This window comes from Panthera leo, chromosome E1 (genome assembly GCF_018350215.1).
Source record: "Panthera leo isolate Ple1 chromosome E1, P.leo_Ple1_pat1.1, whole genome shotgun sequence".
Lineage (NCBI taxonomy): Eukaryota > Metazoa > Chordata > Mammalia > Carnivora > Felidae > Panthera > Panthera leo.
In genome coordinates this window covers 44,510,825-44,538,396 of record NC_056692.1, presented here as the reverse complement: position 1 = coordinate 44,538,396, position 27,572 = coordinate 44,510,825, and the positions used below count along the sequence as shown (strand labels likewise).

Sequence of the window (27,572 nt, the reverse complement as noted above, 5' to 3'; positions counted from 1 at the left end):
TTCTTGGGTTTGAGCCCCACGTCGGGCTCTGTGCTGACAGCGCGGAGCCTGGAGCCCGCTTTGGAGTCTGTGTCTAACTCGCTCTCTGCCCCTCCCCCACCCCCCTGCTTGCACCCTGCCTCTCTCTCAAAAATAAATATTAAAAATAAAAAAATTAAAAGGCTGATCCTGCACACCTCCCCTGATGAAAACAAACAAAAGCAGACACTACTTAAAGTAATCCAGACAGATTTCAGTCAGTAACATAGTATTGCAGTGCCGTAGGGGAAAGGGTTCATCGTGAGCAGGCACCCGACTGGGATTATTACAGAGGTGATGGGGTATTTCACAGGGAGAATGAGGGACTAGGGAAGGGAATGAGTGGGGGGCTCTATGATCAGAAGTGAAAGATGACAAAAAGCAGGAAGGCGACGCTGGCCCATATGAGACCCATCTGGCTTTGCTGACACTTCTCAAAGTTAAGCTCCTGCCCTCTCACAGAAGCTGGGAGACAGGGGCCCGATCTTCAGGCATTGGCTGGACTCAGCAGCCAATCCTTTAGACAGCCAGGAGTTTTGCAGGCAGGCACTTTAAGGGAGGCTAGGGTCCTACTAGGGATGCGGCCACGAGCTGCCAGCAACCACGTCCGTGTTTGTTCGCCTTCACAGGCCAAGCAAGGTCGAATCAAGAAGAGGGCTCGGAGGAGCCTGGCGAGCATTTGGAGAAAGAATCTGTCACCCTCCGAACCCACATGCCCACCCCTCCTGAGCCCATCCCCCAAACAGAGGGACCACTTTGACAGGCCTTTTTATGCTCACCAAACGACTGAAGTAGGACAAGGCGGACGGGGAGGTGGGGGAAGCAGAGGTTCTCCGGCTTCTTCAGGGCTGGAGGTCGGCAGGGATTTGGGGGTGGGAGACGAAGGGCAGAGCAGATTGAGGATGACCAGGAGGCTCAACTGGATTCTTAACCTGGGAGTCCCGACTGGTCATGCTGGCCGGCTCCTGCCCCCACGGAGGTCAGGGCCTCTCAGTCCTGAGGACCACCAGGCACGACCAGCTCTGGCTCCTGTGGTCCTGGTGGGGGTATGTTGTTGAGACCTGGGGGATGGCGTGGAGCACCAGCTGGGGGGCGGGAGCACACTCATTCAAGAAGAAGAAAAGTCCCGAGGCCCAGAGCAGAGGCAGGAATGGTGCTTAGGCTGCGTGTGTTTCCAGGGCAGCGGCAGAGAGCGGTCTGGCGCCACACTGTGGAGGAAATGAAGATTTCAACGGTACAAAGGCCTCGTCTGGATGAGGGCTACACCCCAGGGTGGTAGAGCAGGAAAACAGAAGGAGCCTGGCTCCCTGACATAAGAGCCACCGAACCAGCCCCAGATCCAGTACTTAACCGGATTATCATATGAGAGATCAAGAAGCTGCCTCTTAAAAAAATTTCTTTTCAATGTTTACTTATTTTTGAGAGACAGAGACAGAGCATGAGCAGGGGAGGGGCAGAGAGAGAGGGAGACACAGAATGTGAAGCAGGCTCCAGGCTCCGAGCCGTCCGCACACATCCCGACGTGGGGCTCGAACCCATGAACGGCAAGATCGTGACCTGAGCCAAAGTCAGACACCTGACCGACTGAGCCACCCGGGTGCCCCCAAGAAGCTGTTTTTTAATTTAACCCACTGTTGGGGCGCCTGGATGGCTCAGTCGGTTAGGTGTCCGACTTCGGCTCAGGTCAGGATCTCACCGTTCGTGGGTTCAAGCCCCACATCGGGCTCTGTGCTGACGGCTCGGAGCCTGGAGCCCGCTTCAGACTTTGTGTCTCCCTCTGCCCTTCCCCCACTCAATCTCTGTCTCTGTCTCAAAAATAAATAAACATTTAAAAACAAAGGAATTAAAGGGCGCCTGGGTGGCTCAGTCGGTTAAGCATCCAACTTCAGCTCAGGTCACGATCTCGGGGTTCGTGAGTTTGAGTCCCACATCGGGTTCTGTGCTGTCAGCCTGTCAGCACAGAGCCCGCTTTGGATCCTCTGCCCCACTCTCTCTGCCCCTCCCCCGCTTGCACTCTCCCCCCCGCCCCCCGAAAAAAAGGATTAAAAAAAAAGAATTAAAAAAAATCACTTAACCACTGTTGTGTTGGGTCTCTACTGCAGCAGCTGAACCTGTACGTAACCTGATAACGGAGGGAATCCATGTATCTGTTATCTTTTGCCACAACAGTGCTAACTAATAGACCATCCTCAAAACTCAGAGGAGGCTGGGAAACCGATTCTCACAGGTTGGCCGTTACCGCTGTACTTTAATGCCCTGCTGGCTGGATCGGCGCTGCTTCTCACGGCTGGTCTTTTCTCCCTGTGTTGCTGCCGGGACCCAGGCTGAAGAGGCAGCGGCTACCCAAGAGAAGCGTAAGAGAGCAAGCAAAAGAGCCATCGGGCCTCTTCGAGCCTAAGCACGGAACCAGCCCCAAGCCCCAAGCCAGGGGATGGGAAAGTACACTGTGGCCACGAGGAGACACAGCAGGAGCGGGGATGCGGGGAGGGCCCATAATTCTCTCTCCCAGAATGTGACAGAGTCCTGGGTCAGAGGCTACAACACGGTGGCCCTGCTCTTCTAGGCGTCACCTACGAATGGCGCAGAGTGAAAGACAGCGTCCGTCCATGTGAAGACTCAACCGCAGTTCTCTATTAGGTCAGGAGCCCTGACAAGACAAGAATCACATCTCCTTCCTCTTCCCAACGCCTAGGGCCAGGCCCTGCCCTCAGGGCTGACTCAGGGAGATTACTGGGTGAATCTGAGACCATTTCTTCACTCTCTGCGTAGGATTCCTTATGTGATACAGACTGACCTCCTAAAGGTCAGCACACAGTGCTAGGGGTTTGCCCGCAAAGCTGCAAAGGGACTGTGCCATTGGGAACTGAGATGTGTACCTAGGTCTGTCTACACCGCATCCTGGATCCACTGCCTGCCAGAGGGACCTCCAGAAGAAAGGACTTCCACAAGTTAAATATCGCAGACTTCACACTCCAAAGGAGAACCGTTTGAAGAGAGCCATGGTTAACCCTGAGGAATGCCACCATCACCACAGAATTCCAGGCACCGGGCATGTGGGTAGAAAGCATATTTTAGGGCAGTGACTCATGGTAAGTCGTTTCCTCCAGTCCCTAAAACGGGCTATTCAATGTCAAGCTGTCTCAGGCTCAGGCTGATAACAGGGCAGCCATAGGGGACCTAGTGGGAGCTGCGTTGTCACGGTCCAAGTCTGTACGCACCGCTTGTATAACCTGCCCAAGTTCACAAAGACAGGATATCAGTCGCCGCTCTTTATGCTCCCAGTGAAAGAAATCCAACTAAAATATGCTTAAGCCAAAAATGTCATACGGTGTATCGGCTCACATAACCGGGAAGCCTAAGATCTTCAAGCTGGCCGCATCTAGCGCTCAAACGTCATTCTCTCCCCAACTATCCCTCAGTTGTGCTTTCCTCCATGACGGCTTCAGGCTTCAGGATGGATGCCCCAAGACTGCAAAGATAGTCGTTAGTAACTCCAACTCTCCACTGAGGTTGAGCAAGCCTCATAAAGGAAAGCCAGTCTTCAAAAAGCCTCTGATTGGTCTGCTTGGACCCTGTATCTGGCAGGAGGAGACCCTGATTGGCCAGCCATGGTCAGCGTGCACCTGCAAGGTGGGCCTTAAACCAGTACTTAAGTCTCTGCTAGGGCACAGGAACTGAATAGAAAGTCAAGAGAGGGGGTTGTCTCACGGCAAGTTGAGGGGGCGAGGTGACAAATGGAAGACCAGACATTGAGGCTAGATTGAACTAACCCTAAGCCTAAACTTTGAACAGGCTTTCACACGTTCATAGATGCTATTGTGAGTAAAACACAAATTCACTTAAGAGCAGGAGTGCCTTCATAGTAACTTTTGGTCTTTCTGTATTTTTTGTCCCAATTAATAGATATCGAAAGGATCCCTACGATCACGAGCAGGTCCGAAGACCATTCTATTTTTTAATATTAGAAAGGGATTCTTAACTGCAGATTAAGAGAGAGAGTAAAGAAAGCAAGAAGAGAAGGGAGCCAGGAAAACCCCAGCCCAGGAAGCAGCGAAGGAAGGTTCCAGGACAGCAGCGTATGACAGGTCAAGGAGGTAGCCGAGGGAAACGGCACTAACTGTCATGCCAGAGCACTGGAGCGGAGTGGAGGAGTGATCGTGGCGGGCAGCACAGAAAGAGAAGGAGAAGAAATTAAACCCCGGGGGTCAGGGGACAGAAACGAGTGCCATCGGACTACATGAGCAAGCTCTGCGGTGAACAATGCTTACCTAGTCACAATTCTGCAACCACTATCAATCATGGGGCAAGAGTGACAAAACTAAACCCCAAGAATGGAATGGGTGGGGGGTGTTAAAGACCTAACTCCTTGCCTGTGTTGCTAGGAAGTCCACAGATAGTGTCTAAAATGGATGAATCAGAGCACCTGGGTGGCTCAGTCGGTTGAGCGTCTGACGTCAGCTCAGGTCACGATTTCACGGTTCGTGGGTTCGAGCCCCGCATCGGACTTTGTGTTGACAGCGCAGAGCCTGCTTGGGATTCTCTCTCTCCTTCTCTCTCTTTCAAAAAAAAAAAAAAAAATTAAAAAACTCTTTTAAATGGAAGAATTAAGAGCTAGAAACACAAGATAGGTGGAGATAAGCACCAGAAGATCCAGCGAGAGGTAAGGAGGACCGAGGACTGGCGAGCTGGCCCAGGAGGGTGGGGATGGTCGAGGCAAGAAGCTGCTGCGGGTCATTCTGTTTCCTCACCACTTCATTTCGTACTATTTGAACTGTAAACTATGTGTGATAACATTTGGGAGGCTTAAAGAGTCCATTCTTTTGTCAACGGCACCTCAAAGCTGTATTTGTGTCCAACTTTATTGAGATAGAATTGACACATAATTTTTACGAACCCTTTAAATCCATTTTTTAAAGAGAGTGGGAAGAACCAGCTTCCTGCAACAGAAGCCATGAGAACATTACCTATTCCGGTTTCAAAAGAAATGGTGGCATTAGTTCTGCTTAGATGATTTCGGTCAGAGACCAAGTAAGCATACATCTGGGGTTCAAACAAGAGAGGCTCTCACTCCAGTGCTCAAAGACCAGTTAGAAAACGGAGATCTGACTGAACTGGGTAGGTACGAATTAGCCAAAACTGTAACAATAATAATAATAATAATAATAATATAGCTAGTTATCCTCAAGTGCTTACTTCAGACCAGAAACCGTCCTGAGGATATTATCTTATTTAATCCTCGTGGCAACTGATATTTTCCCCAATTTACAGATGAGGAACTGAGGCTCAGATAGTTTGGGGAACTTCCCGGAAGTCACACACTCTGGCCCCTCTGCCTGAGGCGGAGGGGCCTCAGCGTGTTGTGATTTACTTCTCTTTTCTAACCACCAATCAAACTTAGAAGTTTCTATCTCTGGTGCCATCTCGAGGGGCCTATGAAAACCACTGACTGTGGCAGTGGTCTCAGGCCCACACTTGCTGGGTTGTGCTGGGCCCTGCGCTGTCTTAGGGAAGGCCTAGAAAACAGTATGGGGTAGAGCCGGTATTCAAACCTAAGCATTCCCGGCTCCAAAGCCCGCTTGCTCGGCCACTGAATTATGCTAGTTCTCCAGCTAGAATCAGAGCTGGGTGAGGATCCCACCTGTAGTAATTATGAGTTGTATGGCCTTGGGCCCCCAAGTTCCTTAACCTCTCTTAAGCCTGTTTTATCATCTATGCCATGGGGATAACAATGGTGCTTACCTTCAGGGTGGTTGCTAAGGATAAATCAAAATTCCTATCTGGCAAATAGGAGCCTCTATTTTCCACACCTGTTAAATGCCTTGCCCTTCAGCTCCTAGGTTAAGGAGAGATTCTCACATTTTCTCACCCTTCAGATCCACGGGTGGTAGGGCAAGAGACAGAAAAGGTTTGGGTCAAGGCTAAATACTTGGACCTCATCCCAGAGTGACTCTCCAGGGCAGGGGCGGGGTTCAGGAATCTACACCTTAGACCCCCGAGAAATTCAGATGCCTGCAGTCCTCCTGCCTGGCTTTGAATGACTATGCGTAGTGCTTGAAATCTGACAGACCAGTGCCTTTGTGAGCGTCTGAGCCCTTCCTGCACTGGCCTCCAGCTGTGTCTGTGCCTCCTCCCTTTCCCCATTGCCCAATCTGTCTTTATCTCCCCCTTCCATTCTAAGCCCCCTCCCCTTACTCTAGCCTTACTTCCTAGCTTCCTCTCCACCTCTCCGTGCACCCTCCCCTGAGCTCAGTCTGCATTCCTACCCACCGGCCGTTTCTCTACCAGTCTCTTCGCAGGCATTGCCCTTTCCTGTGTCCACCCGGAAGGCTCAGATAAAAGTTGCTTCCGCCAGGATAACCTTCAAGGCCTCTTCTCTGGCACCATGGCACTTTGCACGTACCTTTATTATTGCTCAAATAACAGGGTAATGGGAGATTTTTTTTTCCGGCCTCAGATTACCTGGTGGACTCGTGGCCCACGAATGGTGGAAATGTGCGCCAGAGTAAGATGGAGAGAGGAGGACAAGCCCGTAGACTTTGCAGAGGGGCCGAGAGGCCTGAGAAGTAAGAGAAGACCAGGAGACAGGGGCTCCTGAAAAGATAGATAAGAGATTACCATGCGGGGTTCCCACAGCTTTTGCAGACAGCGGCTGCGCAAAAATTCATTGGAAGAACTGAGGAATGTTGCTGGCTCCATCTGGGGGAGGGCATGCTTGTATCAAGACACTGATGCTCTTGATGTGCTATAATTATAACCAGAAACACTATCCTTTTGCCCAGGAAACTGGATTTCCCAGTAAATTCCTTACTTTCCAAGTTGTTTAACGCTAAGATAATGCTTTGCTTCTGTGTCCTTATTTATTTATCTTTAACGTTTATTTACTTTGGAGAGGGAGAGCACAAGCGAGGGAGGGGCAGAGAGAGAGAGAGAGAGAGAGAGAGAGAGAGAGAGAGAGAGAATCCCAAGCAGGCTCTGCACGGTCAGCGCAGAGCCCAATGCAGGGCTGGAACTCACAACTGTGAGATTGTGACCTGAGCCGAAGTCAGACACTTAACCGACCGAGCCACCCAGGCATCCCTCCGTGTCCTTATTTCTAACTTTCTGTTCAACTGTTAACCATACTAAATGTACTCAGATTCATCTAGTCTAAAATCGAGGAGAGGTGGTTCTCGCTCCTAGAGAGAGAATTATTGAAGAGGCAGCCCGCACACACTCAGGTGCCACATCTCCAACAGCTGGTTTTATAAATGGAAACAGGCACTGGGACCCCTTCTTCTCCCCTTCCCAGAAAGGCTGATGGAGAGCCTGGCCCAGATCAGTGGAGCTTTCTTCCAAGAACTGTCCCGTTCCCAGACCAGCCCTGTAGACACCCCCAAAGTCCCCCTGGACCTGCAGGTAGCAGTACCTCTCCACCCCAGTACTCACCCCACACTCAGGCCCTCAGATCCCACTTGACCTAAGCCTGCAGGTATGAAGTGTCCAAAGCACAAGACATCTGTCCCCACCCCCACCAACACACACTCTTGACCTTTTGTTCTGAGTCCATGTGAAAGAGAAATGTCAACTCTACCAAGTAAAGGAAACAAACAACTTCCTGGCTAGATGAGAATAACCAGAACCTTAAGCTTCATGCCTGGGGGCTGACGGGTACCTAAAGGTGCTCCCTTGGTGATAGGGGTGATCAAAACCTGTATGCTTTTCCTGAGAACCACCAGGCGGGAAGCACCAACTGCACTGATGCCCTCAGGGAGGCAAAACTAGGGTAGACGTTATTGTTCCGATTTTACAAGTGGGAACCTTCCGGGCAGGAGGCCAACAGACAGCCTCAACGGTAGATAGTGCTGTGCCCAGGCAAGGTCGTGAACCCAGAAGGCGGCCGGGATCTAGCGAGACGCAGACACTGCTGGGGGCGGGCAGTAGGACACGTTCCGCCCGACACTGGTGGGCTAGCCTGGTGGCCTCGCCTCTCCGTGCGCATCTCGGGTCGCAGAGTCCCCAGCCTCCCAGATCACTCACCTGCTCTGGGGCTGGGAACTTGGGCTTTCCTGAGCGCTGGCCCCGCCCCGAGGCTCCGCCGGCCCTGCGCTTGGCTCCGCGGTCCGGGGGCGGGGCCGGACGCCGAACCAACGTGATGGCGTCAGGCGCCGCGAGCGCCGTTTCCTGTTGTCCCTGGCCGGGAGGCCGCAGCGCCTGGTCTGAGGCTTAGGGGCTGCAGTGGCCAGGAGTGCCCCGCGCCCCCTCCCCGCTCCCTCTGGTGAGTTAGGGGTCAGAGGGCGAGGAGGGTGAGGAGGGGACGGCGGGGCCGAGACGAGAACGGGCGATGGGTCACCAGCCCTGTCCGTGATCGCAAACCCTTGGTTGCTTTGAAACTGTCCTGCTTCAGAGCCTTTTCCCTTCCCGGCCTGAGCCCCGCACCCTACCCCACTCGGACCCGAGCCTTCAGCCCAAACAGCCAGTGCTGACCGACCCGTCCCCTTCCTCTTCTCCACCCGTGACCCGAGCCCAGCCCTTACCCTCACCCCTTCACCACTGGTCTTGCGTAAGTGCAGCCACACTCGACCCCACGGTAGCCCACTTCCAACCCCTAGGACAGCCACTTCCCTCCGCCTCCCTCTAACGCATCTCCTTCTCACCCCTCAACCCCTTTGGCAATCCCAGTGCTCCACGCAAACCTCCTCGAGCCCCCCCTCCCCCTCCCCGTCTTTCTGGCTTACCCCCTTTCAGGCTCAGCTTTCTTATCCCAGCCCCCCTGCTCAGCCCCCCAAGGTCTGCTCAGCCAAAACACCCACCTCCCCCCACTCATTTAATACCTACCACTACAGTAGATGCCCTATTGCGCTTACCGCCCTCTTCTTGATAACTCTGATCTCAGCCCTATCTCAAGTCTTGTATGTATCTTCTTGTCCTCACCCACTCAACCCCTAACTTCCAAGCCCACCACATACTTTCTTTCCATCCCCAGCCAGCCTGAGGACACTTCATTCCTGAGTCTTTGCTAAACCACCCCCCAACTCTTGCTGCCCTAGTTCCCACCACCCCTACCCAATCTTGTTAGATTGACGTCTTCCTATCCCCATTTCAACTCTTCATCCCAGCTCTGTGCCCATTCTTCCCTTGATGTGGTCCCCATTTGATCTGAGAACCTAGTGCAGTCCCCTGCCAACCCCACCTGCTTTCTCAGAGCCAGGCACTTGCCGAACACCTCAATTGAGGCAGGGCCTCAGATGGTAAGTAAGTGTGGAGGAGTAGAGATCCTTCTCCCGTGGGTCAAGTGCTTTTCCTGGATGTCAGGCCCCCTGTACCTGTCCTTAAGGATTGTATTCCTGGCATCCATATTACATTACTCGCGTTGGCTGCTGGAATGATAGGTATCATCCAAATACCTGGAAGGTGAGGGAGCTACTCATTCAGCTGGGGCAGTGGAAGCTTATCACTTCCTTTTGGGTGATGATCTGGAGAAACTCAAGCGGTTCCACTGTGTGGGGTTGGCTGTGGTCACAGAATCATGTCCATGTGTATTGCCCTGCCGCTCAGAAAGGACCCTCACCCAGTGCTCCTCCTGGCCAGAACTGGTTGTAGATTAGTCCCGCTACCGAATGTGCCAGAGGTGACGTTGCATGTTGTGAAGAGTAGAGATGAGTGGATCCTGGGGACGCCGAGGCCTCCGTGGAGGCTGTTGAATTGCTTCCTCTTTTTGCAGGTGCTGGATCATTGAGTTTTGACCATTTTGATTACCCATGAACACAGAGAGTCAAGTTATCTCAGAGTAGCTAGACATTCTTGAGGCACCCAGGCTCCATGGTTAACATTTATAATCTCCTGGGATTTGGGGGTGCACATCCCCTCTAAGTTCTGGTGACCAAACTCCAAAGGATTGGCCATTTGACAGCCATTGTAAAGGACCCCAAAGAAGACCCCTTGTCTTTGCTTGCATTTATAGTCTCACGCCTTTGAGAATCGGATGTCCTTTTACCTTCAATATCCCCTTCCGTTAAGGTGTGATCTCTGAAGGGTTTCAGCCTGTTGGCAGCTTGGTGTAATGGAAGGAGTTCCGCAGTGACCCCACCACTGAGAAGTTGTATACCTCAACTTCTTACAGTCTGAAACGGTCTGAGCCTTTTTATTTTACTCATCTGTTCATTCAGCAAGTATTTTGTGAGCACCACTGTGTGCCGTGCACTGTTTGAAGCATTAGAAAGACAATGGTGAATGAGTCAGGCAAAGGTCCTGCTTTCATTCACTCAGAGTTTGGTCCTTGCCAGAATCTTAAGGGATCTGGGACAAGAATATGGGAGAGATGGGTGTTGTTGGATGGAAGGAGGGAGGGAGGAAAGAAAGATACCCAGTGTTCCTAGACCTCACATTTCTGGCCTCACCCACTAGCCTTTGGACTGGGAATCACGAGCTAGAAGTTGCTTGCCCTCCAGCTGATATTCAGTTGCTTTGTCGCCCTACCCACCCCCCCCCCCACACCCATCCCACCCCCCACAGGGCTCTTGTCTAGAAATCCAACTTTCTTCAGGTAGAAGGAGGTGCTGTTTACTCAGCACTCACATGTCTGAAGTATCAGCTGTCTTTCTGAATCAGAAGATAACTTTGTCATTTGTTTCCAGCTGAAAACCCTGACTCATCACCTGGTACAGCAGCTGGAGGGCTTAAACACCGGCCTGTTGTCGTGCATAGCCAGGTGCAGGATCGGAGTCAGGCCGTAGAGACGAGGCTGTCGCGGATGGCGGGGAAGTCTCTAAGAAGAAGAGGTTGCTGTTTACTGATGAACGGAGTGTTTCGAAAGTGGTGAAGCCAGGTTATCCATTTCTTCTTCTAATGTAAGTCTCATCTGAGTCCTTCTCCTCTTTTCGTTCTTCCTTAGTCTCTGGAGGAAGTGAAATTGGATGTTTATAGAAGGCCAGGCAGTATCACGAAGAGAATCAACCCCAACGATTCCTTCCTGTGTGTTGGAACATTTGAGGAGGGACAGCTCGGAAACCTGGCTGCCACGGAAAGGACCTGTGGTCAGCTAGTTGGGGCCACAGATCTGATGGGCAAGATTGTTTCTTGTCAGTGTTAGGCCTTCTTTGATAAGGTGGAGCTTCTGAAGAGTCTGTGAATAATAAGTTTGCCTGAAACTCTTTGAACCAAGGACCTGGGACAGTATGAACTGACGAAAGGCACAGAGCTTGGAATGAGAAAATTCTGTCCCTCACCTGAGGCATGTTTCTACTGAGCCTCAGTTTTCTCTTCTGTGAATGAGGGATACTCATCCTTCTCTCACAGGATTGTTTTAAGAATTAAATGAGGATAGAGAATGAGATCCTGTGCCAGAGTGAACCAATACAGAGGGGCAGAGGTAGACGAAGGGTGACTTAAGAGTTTCCTAAAGGCACACGGCACTCACCTTTTCTGCTCCACTGTATCAGGGATGTTTGAACTCTCTACTTGCTCTCTTTATTCTGGGTCTCCTGAAGACCCACCCCTCTTTCGTTTGCTTCTTGGTGTCAGTGAAGACAGCTCTGAAGATAGACAGTGAAACCAGTCCCATAGCATGGTAGATGGGGGTCTGGCTCACCCAAGGAGCCTGCTGGAGTGCTGACCTAGCAGTCAGGAGACCCAGAGCCCAGAGATCTCACATCGTAGATGGTCGTGGTCCTGCCTCTGAGCCATTTCCTGCCTTCCTGAGGCGTTCTAGAACCGACAGGCCTATGTAGGGAGCTTTGGCTTCCTGCAAGGAAAGATGTGCCCGGAACTTTGGCCTGACCCCCACGTCTCAGTTCTGTTTTGTGAATTGTCAAGTGGCAATTCTTCTAGGTTTCTCTGCACTGTTGTCCTTTTGTGACGTTCCTGACACTGTTTTAGGTCACAGTTGTCTCTTGTCTGGCCCTGCTCTGACCTCAGTGTCAGTTTACTTTGTTTTTTCAGCAGACCCTGACTTGGCCAGAGCACCCACTTAATGATAAGCCTCCCTCCCTCCAGTGAATATTATATTCAGTGAATTAGTTGATGAGGCCTCAATGGTCTTCCTCTTCAGATTGCTGAGGCCCAAGCCTTGAGGCCGGCTGAGGGAAGGGCAGTTTTAGGGCTTGAGGCTCTGTCTAGAAGGGCAGGCCCCCGGAATTGCCAGAGGGGATTGGATGCCAGGGTCTCAAAGCCAGCGAGCCTGAACTTGGCCTGCAGGGCTGCGTAGGGTAGCCTTGAAGAAACCCAGCCTCTAGGATCAGGCACGGTTTCAGGACCGACTCTATAGTATGTCCCCTTCTCCCGGTGCCCTGGTGGCCAGAGCATGGAGCTGGTCTCCAGCGAAGGGTCCTGAGGATTCCCAGTGGGTAGGAGCTGGGAAAGTGGTGGAGGGAGAGACAGTCTGATGGGCTGTGGCCAGGGGCTAGTGTTCCTCCTGTCAGTCTGTTGTGCGCTGACCAGAGCTGGTTTCGTGGGGGCCGTCCTCCACACACCTATCTGCCTTTGCATGTCCTTACTTAGGAAGGTCGGCGCTGGGTCCTGTTCACCCTCTGCCGGATCCAGAGGCCAGGGCTTGAATCAGAGCATCTTTCATCATTTAGGGCCACCCTGCCGTTCTCCATGCCTCACTGTTCGCCTGTAAACCTTTCCTGCCAGACTCAACCCTGATGCTCCCTTGCATCCCGCCACCTGGGCCCCCAGCTGGAGAGCCCTCCTCCCAAGACTTCCCTGCCCCCTCCCCAGCCACCCCTTAGCCCTAGCTCACACCCGCCTCTTCCAGAAGGGTGGATGTCATCCTGGCCGAAGGTGGTAGAGCCCGCCACTGATCAGCCCTGGGATCTTGGGAAGTTCCCTGACCTGGGTCAGCTTTGATTTATCTGGATAATAAAAGAGCTCGCCTAGGGTGGTTACAAGGAATGAATGAAGCAATGTGTGTAAACAGTACAAAATCCATTCATCATGCCTCCATTTGATAACTTCTTTGGGCCATAGGTTTTTGAGAACAGAGACAGCGATGACCTATTTTTTGGTGTCCCTCCATGCTCGGCAGCGTGGTCACTAGAGATCTGTTTAGATGGGAATGTGCCTGCCCAATCCTGGTCCGTCCAAGTGGCTGGGGCGGTCCAGGCGAGCCAACAGCCACCCCCCGAGGCTCAGGTTGAGGCCCCCCCCCCCCCCACACACCTAAGCCACCCCCGGGGGGGTGGGGGGGAAGCCAGTGCCCTGAGGGATTTACCTGTGTACTGACTTCAGGTAGTTGAGCGGACTCATTCAGACAGTGGCCTTTGCCTATAAGGCTTGGCCACATCCAACCGGGGTAATAGATACCATTTATCCTTAGTACCGTCAGGCACTGTGCTGGGCGTTTTCCACATTCATAACCTCCGTTTGAGACGTCTGCCGTGGTGCCCCACCTAGCATGCCTAAGTGGTTAGTGGCAAATCGAGATTCGAACCCGTGTTGTTTCCCTTTAGGCGTGTCCCTGTGCTGCTCCAGCTGGACCCTCGTGCCTGGAGGGGAAGCAGCTATGTAGCAAGAGGCCCTCCCTTTGGAAACTTCCTTCAGTTGTGCTTGTCCCTGCCGAGCTGGCAGACATCGGGCTGGCACAGGAGTCAGAGGCTCCGAATGTGAATTGTGAGCCCCTGCTTCCTGGTCCACGTGGGCTCTTGGCACCTCCAGCGGCAGCATCCCCCTCGCACCCTTAGTTCTGTATCCAAATCGGCCCCTCATTCCCTGCTTTTTTGTGCCAGCGTTTGGTGTGGCATACAGAGGCCTCTCCATGCCCTGATTAGGGTGGACCCACCCACGGCACATAGGATTCCCCACCTCCTGAGATTCGAGCCCTCACATTTCTTCTCTTCCCTTGTTTCCTTCCTTAAAATCCACTCTTGGCTTTTACTTTTGAATTCAGAGGCCTTTGCATTGCAGTTTGAGGAAGTCACATCCCACCTCTTCTTTAACTCTCAGGGGACCTGTCACCAATAACAAGCCCCGTGGTTCATTTCACCTCTTCCTTAGGACCAGAAAACAGAAGCAAGTCAAATCTCAACTACAAAGATAAATTGCACTCAGGAATGACCAAATGGAGTGAGAAAGCCAATTCTATTCAGGACAGAAAATAAAAAACAAATATAACAGCTTATAGTCAATGACACAGTTAACAGAGAAAACACAAAAGGATTTGAGAATACCAACATTAATGGGGCACCTGCGTGGCTCAGTCGGTTAAGCATCCGACTTCGGCTCAGGTTGCAGTCCATGGGTTCAAGCCCTGCACTGGGCTCTGTGCTGAAGCTCAGAGCCTGGAGCCTGCTTCAGATTCTGTGTCTCCCTCTCTCTCTGCCCCTCCCCAACTTGCACTCTGTCTCTCACTCTCTCTCTCTCTCAAAAATAAACAGTATACAAAATTTAGAATGGCATCATTAATATATCCTCAGACAGAGGTAAACAGTACATCTAATAAAAAGAACCAACTCAAGATTATATGAATGAAAAGTATTATCATTAGTAAAAAACTCAGTCTATGAGCAGCAGAAACGGTCGTTGAATAAATTAGAAAACTTGAGAGATCTGGCCACTGATTTCTTACCAATACTTGAAATTCTATGTATTTATTATATTTACATATTTGTTTTTATATTATATATTTGTAAACCCCTTGACAAGTGGGATATTTGGTCAGTTTTGTTCTTGAGCTTATATCCCTGGCACGTAAAACAGTTCCTGGGACATAGGAGATGCTCCATAAATATTTGTTGAATGAATTCAGAAAGTGACAGGTATCAATTTGCAAATATACTACTTTTAATTAAAACAAATCATTCATTTATCATCATTTATGAGAATAAGTACAACTTCACAGGAAAACAAATGTCTTTCTCCACCTCCACCCCAATTTGTGACTCAATCTTTTGAGACAAGAACCTTTTGAGAATTTCATAAAAGCTATGGAATGGACCCTTTCCCTAGAAAACTGTACTTTCTTGAATACGTGCAAAGGTGTGCATGCGATTTCAATTTGCAGACCATCCCTTTAGGGCTCAGGTCCGTGAATAGAATGGACTGAATTTGTGGGTGCCAAACTTGGATGGGAAATAGAATCACATCTCTATTTTCACAAACCTCTAACTAGAATTAGCATTTCCTTCCATTATGAATGCAGGCAACAAACCACAGATTAGTGTAGTTTATTTGGTCCCCAGCAGAAATCAGATATTTTCATATCACATATTTGGCGTGGATATCTCAAAATATCATTTATTCTCATCAGTACCTTGAAGTTATAATAGTTAGTAGGCGTACCATTATATTTTGTTATTTAATATTCTAACAGAAGCAGATTTATTGCTATATCACTAATCTTTTTTAAAAATTTTTGAAAACTCTATTTCCACATAATTTCCTTTTCCTATATATTTTAACTTATTATACATTTGAAAACATTATCCCAAGAACTTAAGCTTCTGCAGATCATCAATACATATATAGAAGGGTGCCTGGGTGGCTCAGTCTGTTAAGAGAGAGAACTTCAGCTCAGGTCATGATCTCACGGTTCGTGGGTTCGAGCCCCACATTGGGCTCTCTGCTGACAGATCAGAGCCTGGAGCCTGCTTCCAATTCTGTGTCTCCCTCTCTTTCTGCCCCTCCCCTGTTCATGCTCTGTCTCTCAGCAATAAATAAATGTTAAAAAAAATTTTTTTAAAAATTTGATATATAGAAAAAAAGGTTAAAAATCCTGCCCCAGGGGACTATTGACCCATAGTTAAAAACTTCTGTCTTACAAGGCATAACCCTCAAGCTGAATTAGAAATCATCAAATCTTGGGGCACCTGGGTGGCTCAGTTGGTTAAGTGTCTGACTTCGGCTCAAGTCATCATTTCACAGTTTGTGGGGTCGAGCCCCACATCAGGCTCTGTGCTGACAGCTCGGAGCCTAGAGCCTGCTTTGGACTCTGTGTCTCCCTCTCTCTCTGCCCCTTCCCTGCTCACTCTCTCTCTCTCTCTCTCTCTCTCTCTCTCTCAAAAATAAATAAACATTTAAAAATTTTTTAAGAATCATCAAATCTTACCAGATTCATCTTCTAGTATATAAACTACCAAATACACGCTTTTCAAAAAATATTTTTTTAATTTCAGTTTATTTTTTTTAATAGGTAATATATATTTGCATGGCTCAGAATTCCAAAGGTATATAATACACAATTCAAAGTTTTTCTCCTACCCCTGTCCCTCAGCCTACCCACTCTCTCCACTCTCTCTTGTTCCTTGTGCCAAATTACTTTCATTTTTCTTACAAGTTTGGGAAATAAGATCTCCAAGTTAGATACTATCATGAGAAAATATAAACTATATATAGTATTTAAGAAATTCATAAAATTCATAAGAAAACAACTACCTTGTTCTACCATTTGTCCCTTACCAGTAAGGTTATCAGACTAAGGGGCAGGGGGGAATCTACTTTAGGGGGATCATAATCCCTACATTTAGATTACTATGACTGTTATGTCTTTTATTATTAATTCAGAAGTCATTTATGACTTATCTACCCAAGTTGAACTGATGATATGACACACAATCTGTCATGAAAAATGCCAGTCAGTTACTTTGAGTATAATATTGTTTCCAAAATTACTTGTGTCTACACTGACTTTTTCTACAAATCAATTTAAAAAAAAGATAACAAAAAAATTGGCAAAGGACAGAAAATTCAGACAAGAAACACAAATGCCCAGGAAACATACAGAGATATTTAAATGTATACGTAATCAGAAAAATTCAAATTCAGAAGGGACCCATTTTATTCACCCACCAGATCAGCCAAGAAATGGAGAATATCCAAGAGTGGGAGGGTAGGAGGAAATGAATGCTGTCATGGTGTATGGATTGGTGTGTAAATTGGCACACCTTTTTTGAGGGCAATTAAAATTGTATATATCGACATCGTCTTCATCCCAACAGTTCCATTTCCAGGGATCTATTCTACAGAAATACCCACCCACGTACACAAAGATGCATGTATGAGGTGGTCCATGCAGCAATGCATGTAATAAGAAAACTGGACACAGCCTAAACATCCATCAGGAGGGGAATTACTAAATCGTAATACACTCATACTATGGAATATTATGCAGCAGCTTGCATGGATGGGGTAACCCTCTATGTACTGGAAGAAAAAAAGTCTAAGACATACCACGAAGCAAAAGAATCGAGTTGTAGGATGTTACAATTTATGTAAAAAAAAGATAAGAAACTCACACAACAAACCTATTTTGCTGTAAATATGTATGTAGGCAAATGCATGGAAAAAGGTCTGGAAGGATATATACTAAATCCAGAGTAGTGGCTATCCCAGCAGTGGGGGGATTAGAACATAAGGCAGGTGTTCACTAGATCTGTTATTTCATCAAAAAAATTTTTTTTAATGTTTATTTATTTTTGAGACAGAGAGAGAGAGGGAATGAATGAGCAGGAGAGGGGCAGAGAGAGAGGGAGACAGAATCCGAAGCAGGCTCCAGGCTCTGAGCTGTCAACACAGAGCCCAACGTGGGGCTTGAACCCACGAACCGTTGAGATTATGACCTGAGCCGAAGTTGGACACTTAACCGAATAAGCCCCCCAGGCCCCCCTGTTATTTCATTTTTATATATTGAGACTATAATCACGTATTCCTTGTATAATGGAAAATAAGTTGAAATTGATTCTAATTTTAAAGGGAACCTGCCAAATTTAATTTTTAAAATAAACACAGATGGGGCGCCTGGGTGGCTCAGTCGGTTAAGCGGCCGACTTCAGCTCAGGTCATGATCTCGCGGTCCGTGAGTTCGAGCCCTGCGTCGGGCTCTGTGCTGACAGCTCAGAGCCTGGAGCCTGTTTCAGATTCTCTGTCTCCCTCTCTCTGACCCTCCCCCGTTCATGCTCTGTCTCTCTCTGTTTCAAAAATAAATAAACGTTAAAAAAAAATTAACACAGAATTGCAATCGGTAGAGGTCGAGTTGGGATATGGAAGGGGAAACACCTTTCCTCAGAGCTACTGACTTCAAAGTTCTGGACCAAGAAGGACCTTAGAATGCAGTTAGTTTTTTTTTTTTTTGTTTTTTTTTTTTTGTATTCGTATTTGGAGAGAATATACTCACAGTTTCTCAGCCCAACGGTATCCCTTCCATACATTTTCATCAATGTGAGAAATAGAGTTTCCTTGGAAATTTCTGTGAAGAAACACAGTTCAGATCCTTGAATAGGTAGGAAAGGAATGAACAGAATAAATAAAAGAATCACTGGCAACCTTGTGGGGAATATTCCAATGCAGTAAATGCCAACTTTCTAATTTCCGCGGCTATCAGCATCCCAGGTGGTGCAATTAATAAAGAGATAGCGTGGGGCCACTGGCACAAACAAGCCAGCTCCTTAGAACCTGAACTTCCTATTTGTTCCATTCCTTGGGTAGATAACGCCTGTTAATTACTCTGGAGATAAGTATTTTTTTTCCCCAAATCACTTATGTGTCTAAAATGGTTCCTTCCACAAATCAATGAGAAAATAATAATTCAACGAAAAAAATGGTAAAAAATTTACCATTATCAGCAAACAAATGTAAAGAAGCCCTCTACTGAAACCTCTCTAGGTGTTAGAAGGATAAGGGAAGTTAGAAATTAGAATAACTAACATGGAAAGATTTCTTAGACATATTGTATAGGGAAAAGCAACAAATCACTGGGCAAGGAATTAAAAAGTATCCCCTCATTAGGAAATTAGGAAAAAATGCAAAGGAAAGAGATGGGAAGGAAGGACACACACCAAAAAGGTGGCAGGAGTTATCTTATGAGTGGTAGGGAGGGTGGGGTGGGATTTTCACGTTTTATCCTCTATACCTGTGACATTAAAAACAAAAAAAAGTATCCATGATAATTCATGTATCCATGAATTACACATGTTTAAGAGAAGCTATTAAATGCCTGAGGTTCAGTTTCAACCGCTAACTCTGCGTATGACTTTGAATCTTTACCTTTAGTTTTGTCCTCTTCCCTCAGCAACAGCTTACCTGGTCAGTTTATATACACATTTTTTTCAGGGGAGTCAGGAATAAATTCAAAACAGATACCCATCTGCCCATGTGCCTGGTGGACATTTCCAGTCAACCTGAAGCCTTCTGGTTGCTCTGTGTTCCCTGGTAAAAGATGCCTCAACTTCCATCATTCTCCTTATCTGGGACAGAAGTTTCAGAGTAATATCTGAGTTTTCTCTTTCCCGTGCACACCCCACCCGCGACTGTCATCAGTTAGTCTATCTTGTCACTTCCTCCTTTGCAGTGCTCTCAAGGCTTTTCTTTCTACTCTTTTCAGCCACTCTGAGTCGGCCCCTTGTTACTTTATTCCCAGGTTTTGTTAGAACATTCTATCTGGTCTCGCTGGATCAAGCTCTCCTCTCCAGATCGGCCTATATGGGGAACTGAAAATAATCCTGTTTCAGCGGTCTGTATATCTCATGCTTGAAAACTTTCAATGGCTCTCTCTAACTCAGAATCTAACGTTCAAACCTCTCTAGCTGATAGTCAAGGTTTCTCGTAATTGGATCTTTAACTGCTTAACCTAATTCTTAATTCCTGATCATTCCTGCAGCCGTGCCTTTGCCTAGACTTATACCCATTTTTTCTCTATTTAACACATCAGAGCCACTCTTTAAGTCTCAGCTAAAGTGTTAGCTTATCCATGCAGCTCTCCCTGACCTCCATACTCCGCTGATTACAGAGTCTGCTGAATTCCAACACCCATGGTACCTCTTTTAGTACTTAATTACATGCCACCTCCCTTTTTATGACCATTTCCTTTCTTCCCACCTGTCATTTCATGTTCTGAAGACGATTTCATCCTAGTGTGGCGCCCATAGTACTTACTCTTGGGTTGGGCCCAAACTGAGTACTGTATGTGGAAGGCCGGGCGTCAAAGATGAGGTCTGGGGAATCAAAATAATAACAGCTAACACTCCTATTTCGCCAGGCACTGATCCAAGTGCTTCATATGTATTACCTCATCTAGATCTCACCATAATCCCATGAGATGGTAACTATCATAATTTCCATTTCACAGAAAAGGAAACTGAGTCACAAAGCTAATAGATGACAGACCTCGGCCCAAACGCAGGCAATCTAGTTCCAGAATCTCTACTCTTCACTACTCTGTTGTATCCTATTATAGAGGATGGAGCAAAAATGGGAGAGTAGAGGTTAAGGAATGAAATAATGGGGCTAAAAATTGGATAAGGAAAAAGAATAAGGACAATTACAAGTAAAAGATTGGAGAAGGGCGAACAGTAGTAAAAAGGAAAATGAAGATAAGGGATAGTTGACAAAGAAAAGCTAAAAACAGAAAGTCAGTCAACGTGGTTGGGGAGATGAGGAAGGCCCAGGACGACATTGAGGAAGAGACTGCCATGTCAAGCAGGAGGCAGAGAACAAACAAGTAAAGGCGATTCTTACAAGATGGTGAAGGTGCCGTTGTAGGTGTCGGGCTCCAGCACGGGCACTCTGCGGAGCCTCTGCTGTGGGCTGAGACCAACACACGACAGGGTCTCATCTTTGCAGGTACAGCGCTCACATATTTTGAGGTCTGTGGTGGCATTCTGTTCTGGTTGCCAAGTTAAAGTTGTGTATGCCTTTTCTGAGGTATAGTTTACAAAATGCACCACAGGATGTTCAGTTGTTGGAGGAAAACCTGTCTCAAATGACTCTGGTTGCCGACTTACAGGAATTTCTAGGTCCATAGGTGGAACCGTGACTTCAGTCAGGTTTCGATGTTGACTCTGAACCTGTTTTGGATGTGCAAGTGTCACCTCAAGGTCCTTTGGGGGAGGAGTTGTAGTCTTCTTCAGGGTTGTCGAATGTTCAGCCTCTGTAATAGGTTCTGGAGTTATAGTAAGCTCCACATGACGAAATGGGATGATGGGTGATGCTGGATGCTGACCTTGATCCTTACTTGGAGTTGGAACTGTCACTTCCTGCTGGAATGGATATTGAACTACAACCTCCTTAGGTGGCTCTGGAGGCTGAGTTGGGGTGTCTCGCATGGTTGGAGAAGGTTCAGTCTCCACACTGGATCCTGCAGTTACAGTAAGTTCCAGGTCCATAGGTGGAACTGTGACTTCAGTCAGGTTTGGATGCTGACTCTGAACCTGCTCTGGATGTGCAAGTGTCACCTCAAGGTCCTTTGGAGGAGGAGCTGTAGTCTCCTTCACGGGTGTAGAATGTTCAGCCTCTGTAGTAGGTTCTGGAGTTATGGTAAGCCCCAAGTCCACACGATGAGCTGTGACACTGGGCAATGTTGGTTGCTGACCTTGATCCTTACTTGGAGTAGGAACTGTCACTTCCTGTTGGGACGGATACTGAACAACCTCCTTAGGTGGCTCTGGAGGCTGGGTTGGGGTCTCTTGCATGGTTAGAGAAGGTTCAGTCTCTGTAGTGGGTTCTGGAGTTATGGTCAGTTCCAGGTCTAAAGGCTGAACTCTGACTTCAGTCAAATTTGGATGCTGAGCCTGGACCTGCTCTGGATGTGGAGGTGTCACCTCAGTGTCCTCTGGAGGAGCTAGAGTCTGCTGCATGATTGTAGACTGCTCAGCCTCCACAGTAGGTTCTGGAGTTACAGTAAGCTCCAGGTCAGCAGGCTGAACAGTAACATTGGGCAAGTTTGGATGCTGAGCTTGCTCTTGTCCTAGAGGTGGAACTGTCACCTCATTATGGACTGGAGGTTGTGCTACAACCTCCTCAGGTGGCTCTGGAGGCTGAACTGGGGCCTCCTGCTGGGCTGGAGGAGTTTCTGCCTCCTTAGAGGGCTCCGGAGGTTGAGTTGGAGACTGCTGCAGAATTGGAGATGGTTCTACCTTCTCAGGGGCCTCTGAAGGCTGAGCTTGTACCTCCTGTTGTGTTAGAGAAGGTTCTATCTCCTTAAGTGGCTCGAGAGGTAGAGATAGGGTTTCCTGCTGGACTGGAGATGGTTCCACCTTCTCAGGAGGGTCTGAAGGCTGAGGTGGGGCCTCCTGCTGTGTGGAAGGTTCTACCTCCTTAGGGGGCTCAGGGGATACAACTGGGGCTCCCTGCTGAGTTGGAAAAGATTCTGCCTCATTACCGGGCTCTGAAGGCTGAGCTGGGGGCTCCTGAGGTGTGGGAGAAGGTTCCACCTCCTTAGGGGGCTCAGGGGATATAGCTGGGGACTCCTGGAGGACTGGAAACTGAGCTGGGGCCACCTGCTGGGTTGGGGACTCTGCCTCATTAGGGGGCTCTGAAGGCTGAGCTGGGGCCTCCTGCAGTGTGGGAGAAGGTTCTACCTCCTTAGGGGGCTCAGGAGATACAGCTGGGGCCTGCTGGGGGACAGGAGACTGAACCAGGGCCTCCTGCGGGGTTGGAGAAGATTCTGCCTCATTAGGGGGCTCTGAAGGCTGAGCTGGGACTTCCTGCTGAACTGGAGATGGTTCTACCTTCTCAGGAGGCTCTGAAGGCTGAGCTGGGGCCAGCTGGGGGACTCCAGACTGAGCTGGGGCCTCCTGTTGGCCTGAAGCAGGGTCCACAGCCTTAGGGGGGTCCGGAGTCTGAGCTAGGACCTCTTGTTGGCCTGGAGAAGACTCATCTTCAGGGGACTCTGGAGACTGGGAAAGATGCTTGGACTGAGCTGGAGCAAATTCGACTTTCTCAGGGGGAATAGGAGATTGAGCAGGGACATCCTGCTGCACTGGAAGATGTTTCACCTCCTTAGTTGCCTGGGGACTTAGGAAAATCCTCAGATCCACAGGTTTACCTGTGATATTAGGCAACACTGGATGCTGATCTTCACCTGGACCTGGAGGTGAGAATGTCACCTCATGCTGTACTGGAGACTGAGCTACAACATCTGTAGAGGACCCTGGAGGCTGAGCTGGATGCTCATACTGAACTGGAAAAGACTCGACCCCCTCATTGGGCTTTGGTTGCTGAGCTGGGACCTCTTGCTGGATTGGAGAAGGTTCTATACTTGCAACAGGCACTTGAGGCAGAGCTGAGCTCTCCTGCTGGCTTGGAGAAAGTTCGATTTCCTCAGGAAAATCTTCGGGTGGAGTTGAGACTTCATGCTGGACTGGAGAAGATTCCACATTTTCAGGGGGCGCTGGATGCTGATGTGGGACCTCCTGCCGGGTTGGAGAAAGTCCAATTTCCTCAGGAAGATCTTCAGGCATAGTGGAGACTCCCTGCGGGATTGGAGAAGGCTCAACATTTTCAGGGGCAGCTGGATGCTGATGTGGGACCTCCTGCTGGATTGGAGAAGGTTCCAACTGCTCAGGGGACACTGCAGACTGAGCTGAGGCCTCTTCTCGGAGTGGAGAAGCTTCAACCTCATTAGTGGATTCTGAGGTCATGGTAACTGAGGAATCCACAGGTTTAACAGTGACATTAGGCAACAGCAGGAGCTGAGCTTGATTCTGACCTTGAGGAAAAACTGTTACCACCTGATGCTCTGGAGAGTGAGCTGGGGCCTCCTGTTGGGTTGGAGAAGGTTCAACCTCACCAGAAGGCTCTGGATGTTGAGCTGTGGCTTCCTGTTGAGTGGCAGAAGGGTTAATTTCCTCAGAGGTCTGTGGATGCTGACTTGGGGCCTCCTGATAGGTTGCAGGTTTAACTTCCCCAAGGGGATTTGGATGCTGAGTTGTGGCCTTTGACTGGGCTGGAGAAGGCTCAGTCCCCTCAAGGGGCTCTGGATACTGAGTTGGGGTCTCTGGTTGGGTTGGAAAAGGCTCACCCTCCTCTGATGCCTGAGGATACTGAGCTGGAGCCTCCTGCTGGGTTGAAGAAGGTTCAACCTCCTCAGGGGTCTGTGGATGCTGAACTGGGGCCTCCTCCTGGGTTGTAGGTGGTTCACTCCCCTCGGAGGCCTGTGGGTGCTGACCCTGGCCCTCCTCCTGGAGAGGGGAAGGTTCACCCTCTTCCTGGGCCTCTGGAAGCTGAGTCGGGGCCTCCTCCTGGGTTGAGGATGATTCACCCTCCTCAGGGGCCTGTGATTGCTGAGCTAGGGCCTCCTGCTGAGTTGTAGAAGGTTCAACTTCTCCAGGATATTCTGGATACTGAACTGGGGTCTCCTGCTGTGTTGGAAGTTTCTCCTGTGTGGTAGATTCTGGAGATTGCGTTGGAGTCTCCTGTTGAACTGGCAAAGATTCAACCTCAGGGGACTGTGGAGGCAGAGTTGGGGCTTCATGCTGGGTTTCAAAAGGTTCCACATTAAGAGGCACTGAGGGCTGAGCTATAGTCTCGTGCCGAACTGCAGAAGGTCCCACCTCTGTAGTGGGTTCTGCAGTCATGGTAAGCTGCACATCTGGAGGTTTCACACTGACATCGGGCAGGTTTAAATGTTGATCATGGTAGTGACCTGGAGGTGAAACTGTCATCTTATGATGCCATAGAGGTTGAGCTGGGTGCTCCTGCTGGGTTGGAGAAGGTTCCACCTCCCTGGAAGGCAGCTCTGGAGGCTGAGCTGGTTGCTCTTGCAGGGTTGCAGAAGATTCTATCTCCCCTGGAGACTGAGCTGGAGTCTCCTGCTGGGTTGAAGATTCTGCCTCATTAAGGAGCTCTGCAAGCTGAGCTAAGGCCTCCTCCTGGGTTGGAGAAAGTTCAGCTTCTCCAAAACGGTCTGGAAGCTGAGCTGGGGGTTCCTGTTTGCTTAGAGAAGGCTTACCTTCCTCAGGAGGCACTGAAGGCTGAGCTGGGGTCTCCTGCTGCCTTAGAGAAGGATCAATCACCCCAGGAGGCTCGGAAGGCTGACCTGGGGTCTCCTGCTCACTTGAAGGCTCAACCTCCTCTGGAGGCTTACCCGAGGTCTCTTGCTGGGTTAGAGAAAGTTCTGCTTCCTCAGTGTGTTCAAGAGGCTGAGGTGGGGCCTCTTGCTGGGCTATAGAAGATTCAACACCTTTATCAGGCCCTGGAGTTGTGGTAAATTCCACATCTAAAGGCTTACCTATAACCCTGGGAAACATTAAATAATCTGGATACTGACCTAGAGGTAGAGATGTCACCTCATCACTTACTGCAAGTTGAGTTAAATACTCGATAGGGAACTCTGGAACTAGAGTTGGGGCCTCCTGCTGGACTGGGGTAGGTTCAACCTCCTCGAGGCGCTCTGCAGGCTGAGGAGGGGCCTCCTGCTGGACTGGGGTAGGTTCAACCTCCTCGAGGCGCTCTGCAGGCTGAGCAGGGGCCTCCTGCTGGACTGGGGTAGGTCCAGCCTCCTCAGGGTGCTCCGCAGGCTGAGTTAGAGTTATGGTAAGATCCAGAGGTTTAACAGTGACATTGGGGAAGCTTGGCTTCTGAGCTTCACTCTGACTTGGAGATAGCACATTTACTTCATGATGTGCTAACAGTTGAGATATGATGTCCTTAGATGGCTCTGGAGGCTGAGCAGGGGCCTCCTGGGGGGTTGGAGAAGGTTCCACTTCCTCGGGGGCCTCTGTAGGGTGAGCTGAGGCTTCCTGCTGGACTGAAGAAGGTTCGACCTCTTCAGGGGTACTTGAAGGCTCAGCTGGGGCCTCTTGTGGGTTTGCTGAATTTCCATCCTTAAGGGACTCTGGACGCTGAGATGGAGCCTCCTGCTCAAGTAGAGATGTTTCTGTCTCTTCAGAGGGCTCTGGATGCTGAGCCTGAGCCTCCCCTTGGGGCAAAAAAGATTCAGCTTCCTCAGGGGACTCTAGATGATTTGGGGTCTTCTGCAAGGGTGGAGGAATTTCAGCCTCCTCAGAGAAGTTTGGAAGTTGATCTGGTCCCCCTGGGAAACCCATAGGTAGGTTCTCCTCAGGATACAGGAGACCCATATTGGAATCTAAATAATCATCCTGCAGCTGTTGTTGTAGGTGCTCTTTATTTGCAAAATGGTTTGGAGTTCTAACAACTTTGGCAAGCCTTCGATGCTGAGCTAGATCTTTCTTCAGGTTTAGGGGTGAAACAATAAACTTTGTTGGCTTTGAACTCTGACTATCCAGAGATGGAACAAGTATTTCAAATGACTGGTGATCTTCGGCCTGATCTAAACCTACAGTTTTAGGAGGTTCCGGAAGATGGCGGCGTAGGAGGACGCGGGACTCACAGCGCGTCCTGCCGATCACTTAGATTCCACCTACACCTGCCTAAAGAACCCAGAAAACCGCCAGAGGATTAGCAGAAGGGAGTCTCCAGAGTCAAGCGCAGACTCGAGGCCCACGGAAGAGGGTAGGAAGGGCGGCGAGGCGGTGCGCGCTCCACGGACTGGCGGGAGGGAGCCGGGGCGGAGGGGCGGCTCGCCGGCCAAGCAGAGCCCCCGAGTCTGGCTGGCAAAAGCCGAGGCGCCGGACGGACTGTGTTCCGAAAGCAAGCGCGACTTAGCGTCTGGGAGGTCATAAGTTAACAGCTCTGCTCGGAAAGCGGGAAGGCTGGAGGACAAAGGGAGGGAGAGCTGCTGAGCCCCCGGACGGCAGAGCTCAGCTTGGCGGGGAACAAAGGCGCCAGCGCCATCTCCCCCGCCCATCCCCCAGCCAAAATCCCAAAGGGAACCAGTTCCTGCCAGGGAACTTGCTCGCTCCGCGCAAACACCCAACTCTGTGCTTCTGCGGAGCCAAACCTCCGGCAGCGGATCTGACTCCCTCCCGCTGCCACAGGGCTCCTCCTGAAGTGGATCACCTAAGGAGAAGCGAGCTAAGCCTGCCCCTCCAGCCCCCGTGCACCTTGCCTACCCACCCCAGCTAATACGCCAGATCCCCAGCAACACAAGCCTGGCAGTGTGCAAGTAGCCCAGACGGGACACGCCACCCCACAGTGAATCCCGCCCCTAGGAGAGGGGAAGAGAAGGCACACACCAGTCTGACTGTGACCCCAGCGGTGGGCTGGGGGCAGACATCGGGTCGGACTGCGGCCCCGCCCACTAACTCCAGTTATACACCACAGCACAGGGGAAGTGCCCTGCAGGTCCTCACCACGCCAGGGACTCTCCAAAATGACCAAACGGAAGAATTCCCCTCAGAAGAATCTCCAGGAAATAACAACAGCTAATGAACTGATCAAAAAGGATTTAAATAATATAACAGAAAGTGAATTTAGAATAATAGTCATAAAATTAATCGCTGGGCTTGAAAACAGTATACAGGACAGCAGAGAATCTCTTGCCACAAAGATCGAGGGACTAAGGAACAGTCACGAGGAGCTGAAAAACGCTTTAAACGAAATGCAAAACAAAATGGAAACCACGATGGCTCGGCTTGAAGAGGCAGAGGAGAGAATAGGTGAACTAGAAGATAAAGTTATGGAGAAAGAGGAAGCTGAAAGAAAGAGAGATAAAAAAATCCAGGAGTATGAGGGGAAAATTAGAGAACTAAGTGATACACTAAAAAAAAAATAATATACGCATAATTGGTATCCCAGAGGAGGAAGAGAGAGGGAAAGGTGCTGAAGGGGTACTTGAACAAATTATAGCTGAGAACTTCCCTGAACTGGGGAAGGAAAAAGGCATTGAAATCCAAGAGGCACAGAGAACTCCCTTCAGACGTAACTTGAATCGATCTTCTGCACGACATATCATAGTGAAACTGGCAAAATACAAGGATAAAGAGAAAATTCTGAAAGCAGCAAGG

The 27,572-nt window shown here is 49.4% G+C and overlaps 1 protein-coding gene and 2 long non-coding RNA genes across 3 annotated transcripts in view; 1 reads left to right on the top strand and 2 right to left on the bottom strand.

Moving 5' to 3' along the window:
* LOC122205886 (leucine-rich repeat-containing protein 37A2-like) overlaps window positions 1-26,041 on the bottom strand; it is a 51,485-nt gene extending 25,444 nt beyond the window's left edge. The window contains 3 exon segments of the mRNA XM_042914497.1: window positions 1,136-1,226; window positions 18,104-18,175; window positions 20,443-26,041. Of these exon segments, the coding sequence (XP_042770431.1) occupies window positions 1,136-1,226; window positions 18,104-18,175; window positions 20,443-25,784 (5,505 nt within the window). The 5' untranslated portion in view covers window positions 25,785-26,041.
* Window positions 8,141-10,767, top strand: LOC122207232. The gene is made up of 2 exons (XR_006196721.1): window positions 8,141-8,272; window positions 10,632-10,767. It is a non-coding gene; the product is annotated as an uncharacterized LOC122207232 (long non-coding RNA).
* Window positions 10,542-12,017, bottom strand: LOC122207234. The gene is made up of 2 exons (XR_006196726.1): window positions 11,414-12,017; window positions 10,542-10,891 (listed from the first exon to the last, which is right to left on the bottom strand). It is a non-coding gene; the product is annotated as an uncharacterized LOC122207234 (long non-coding RNA).
* Window positions 26,042-27,572: the final 1,531 nt, after the last annotated feature.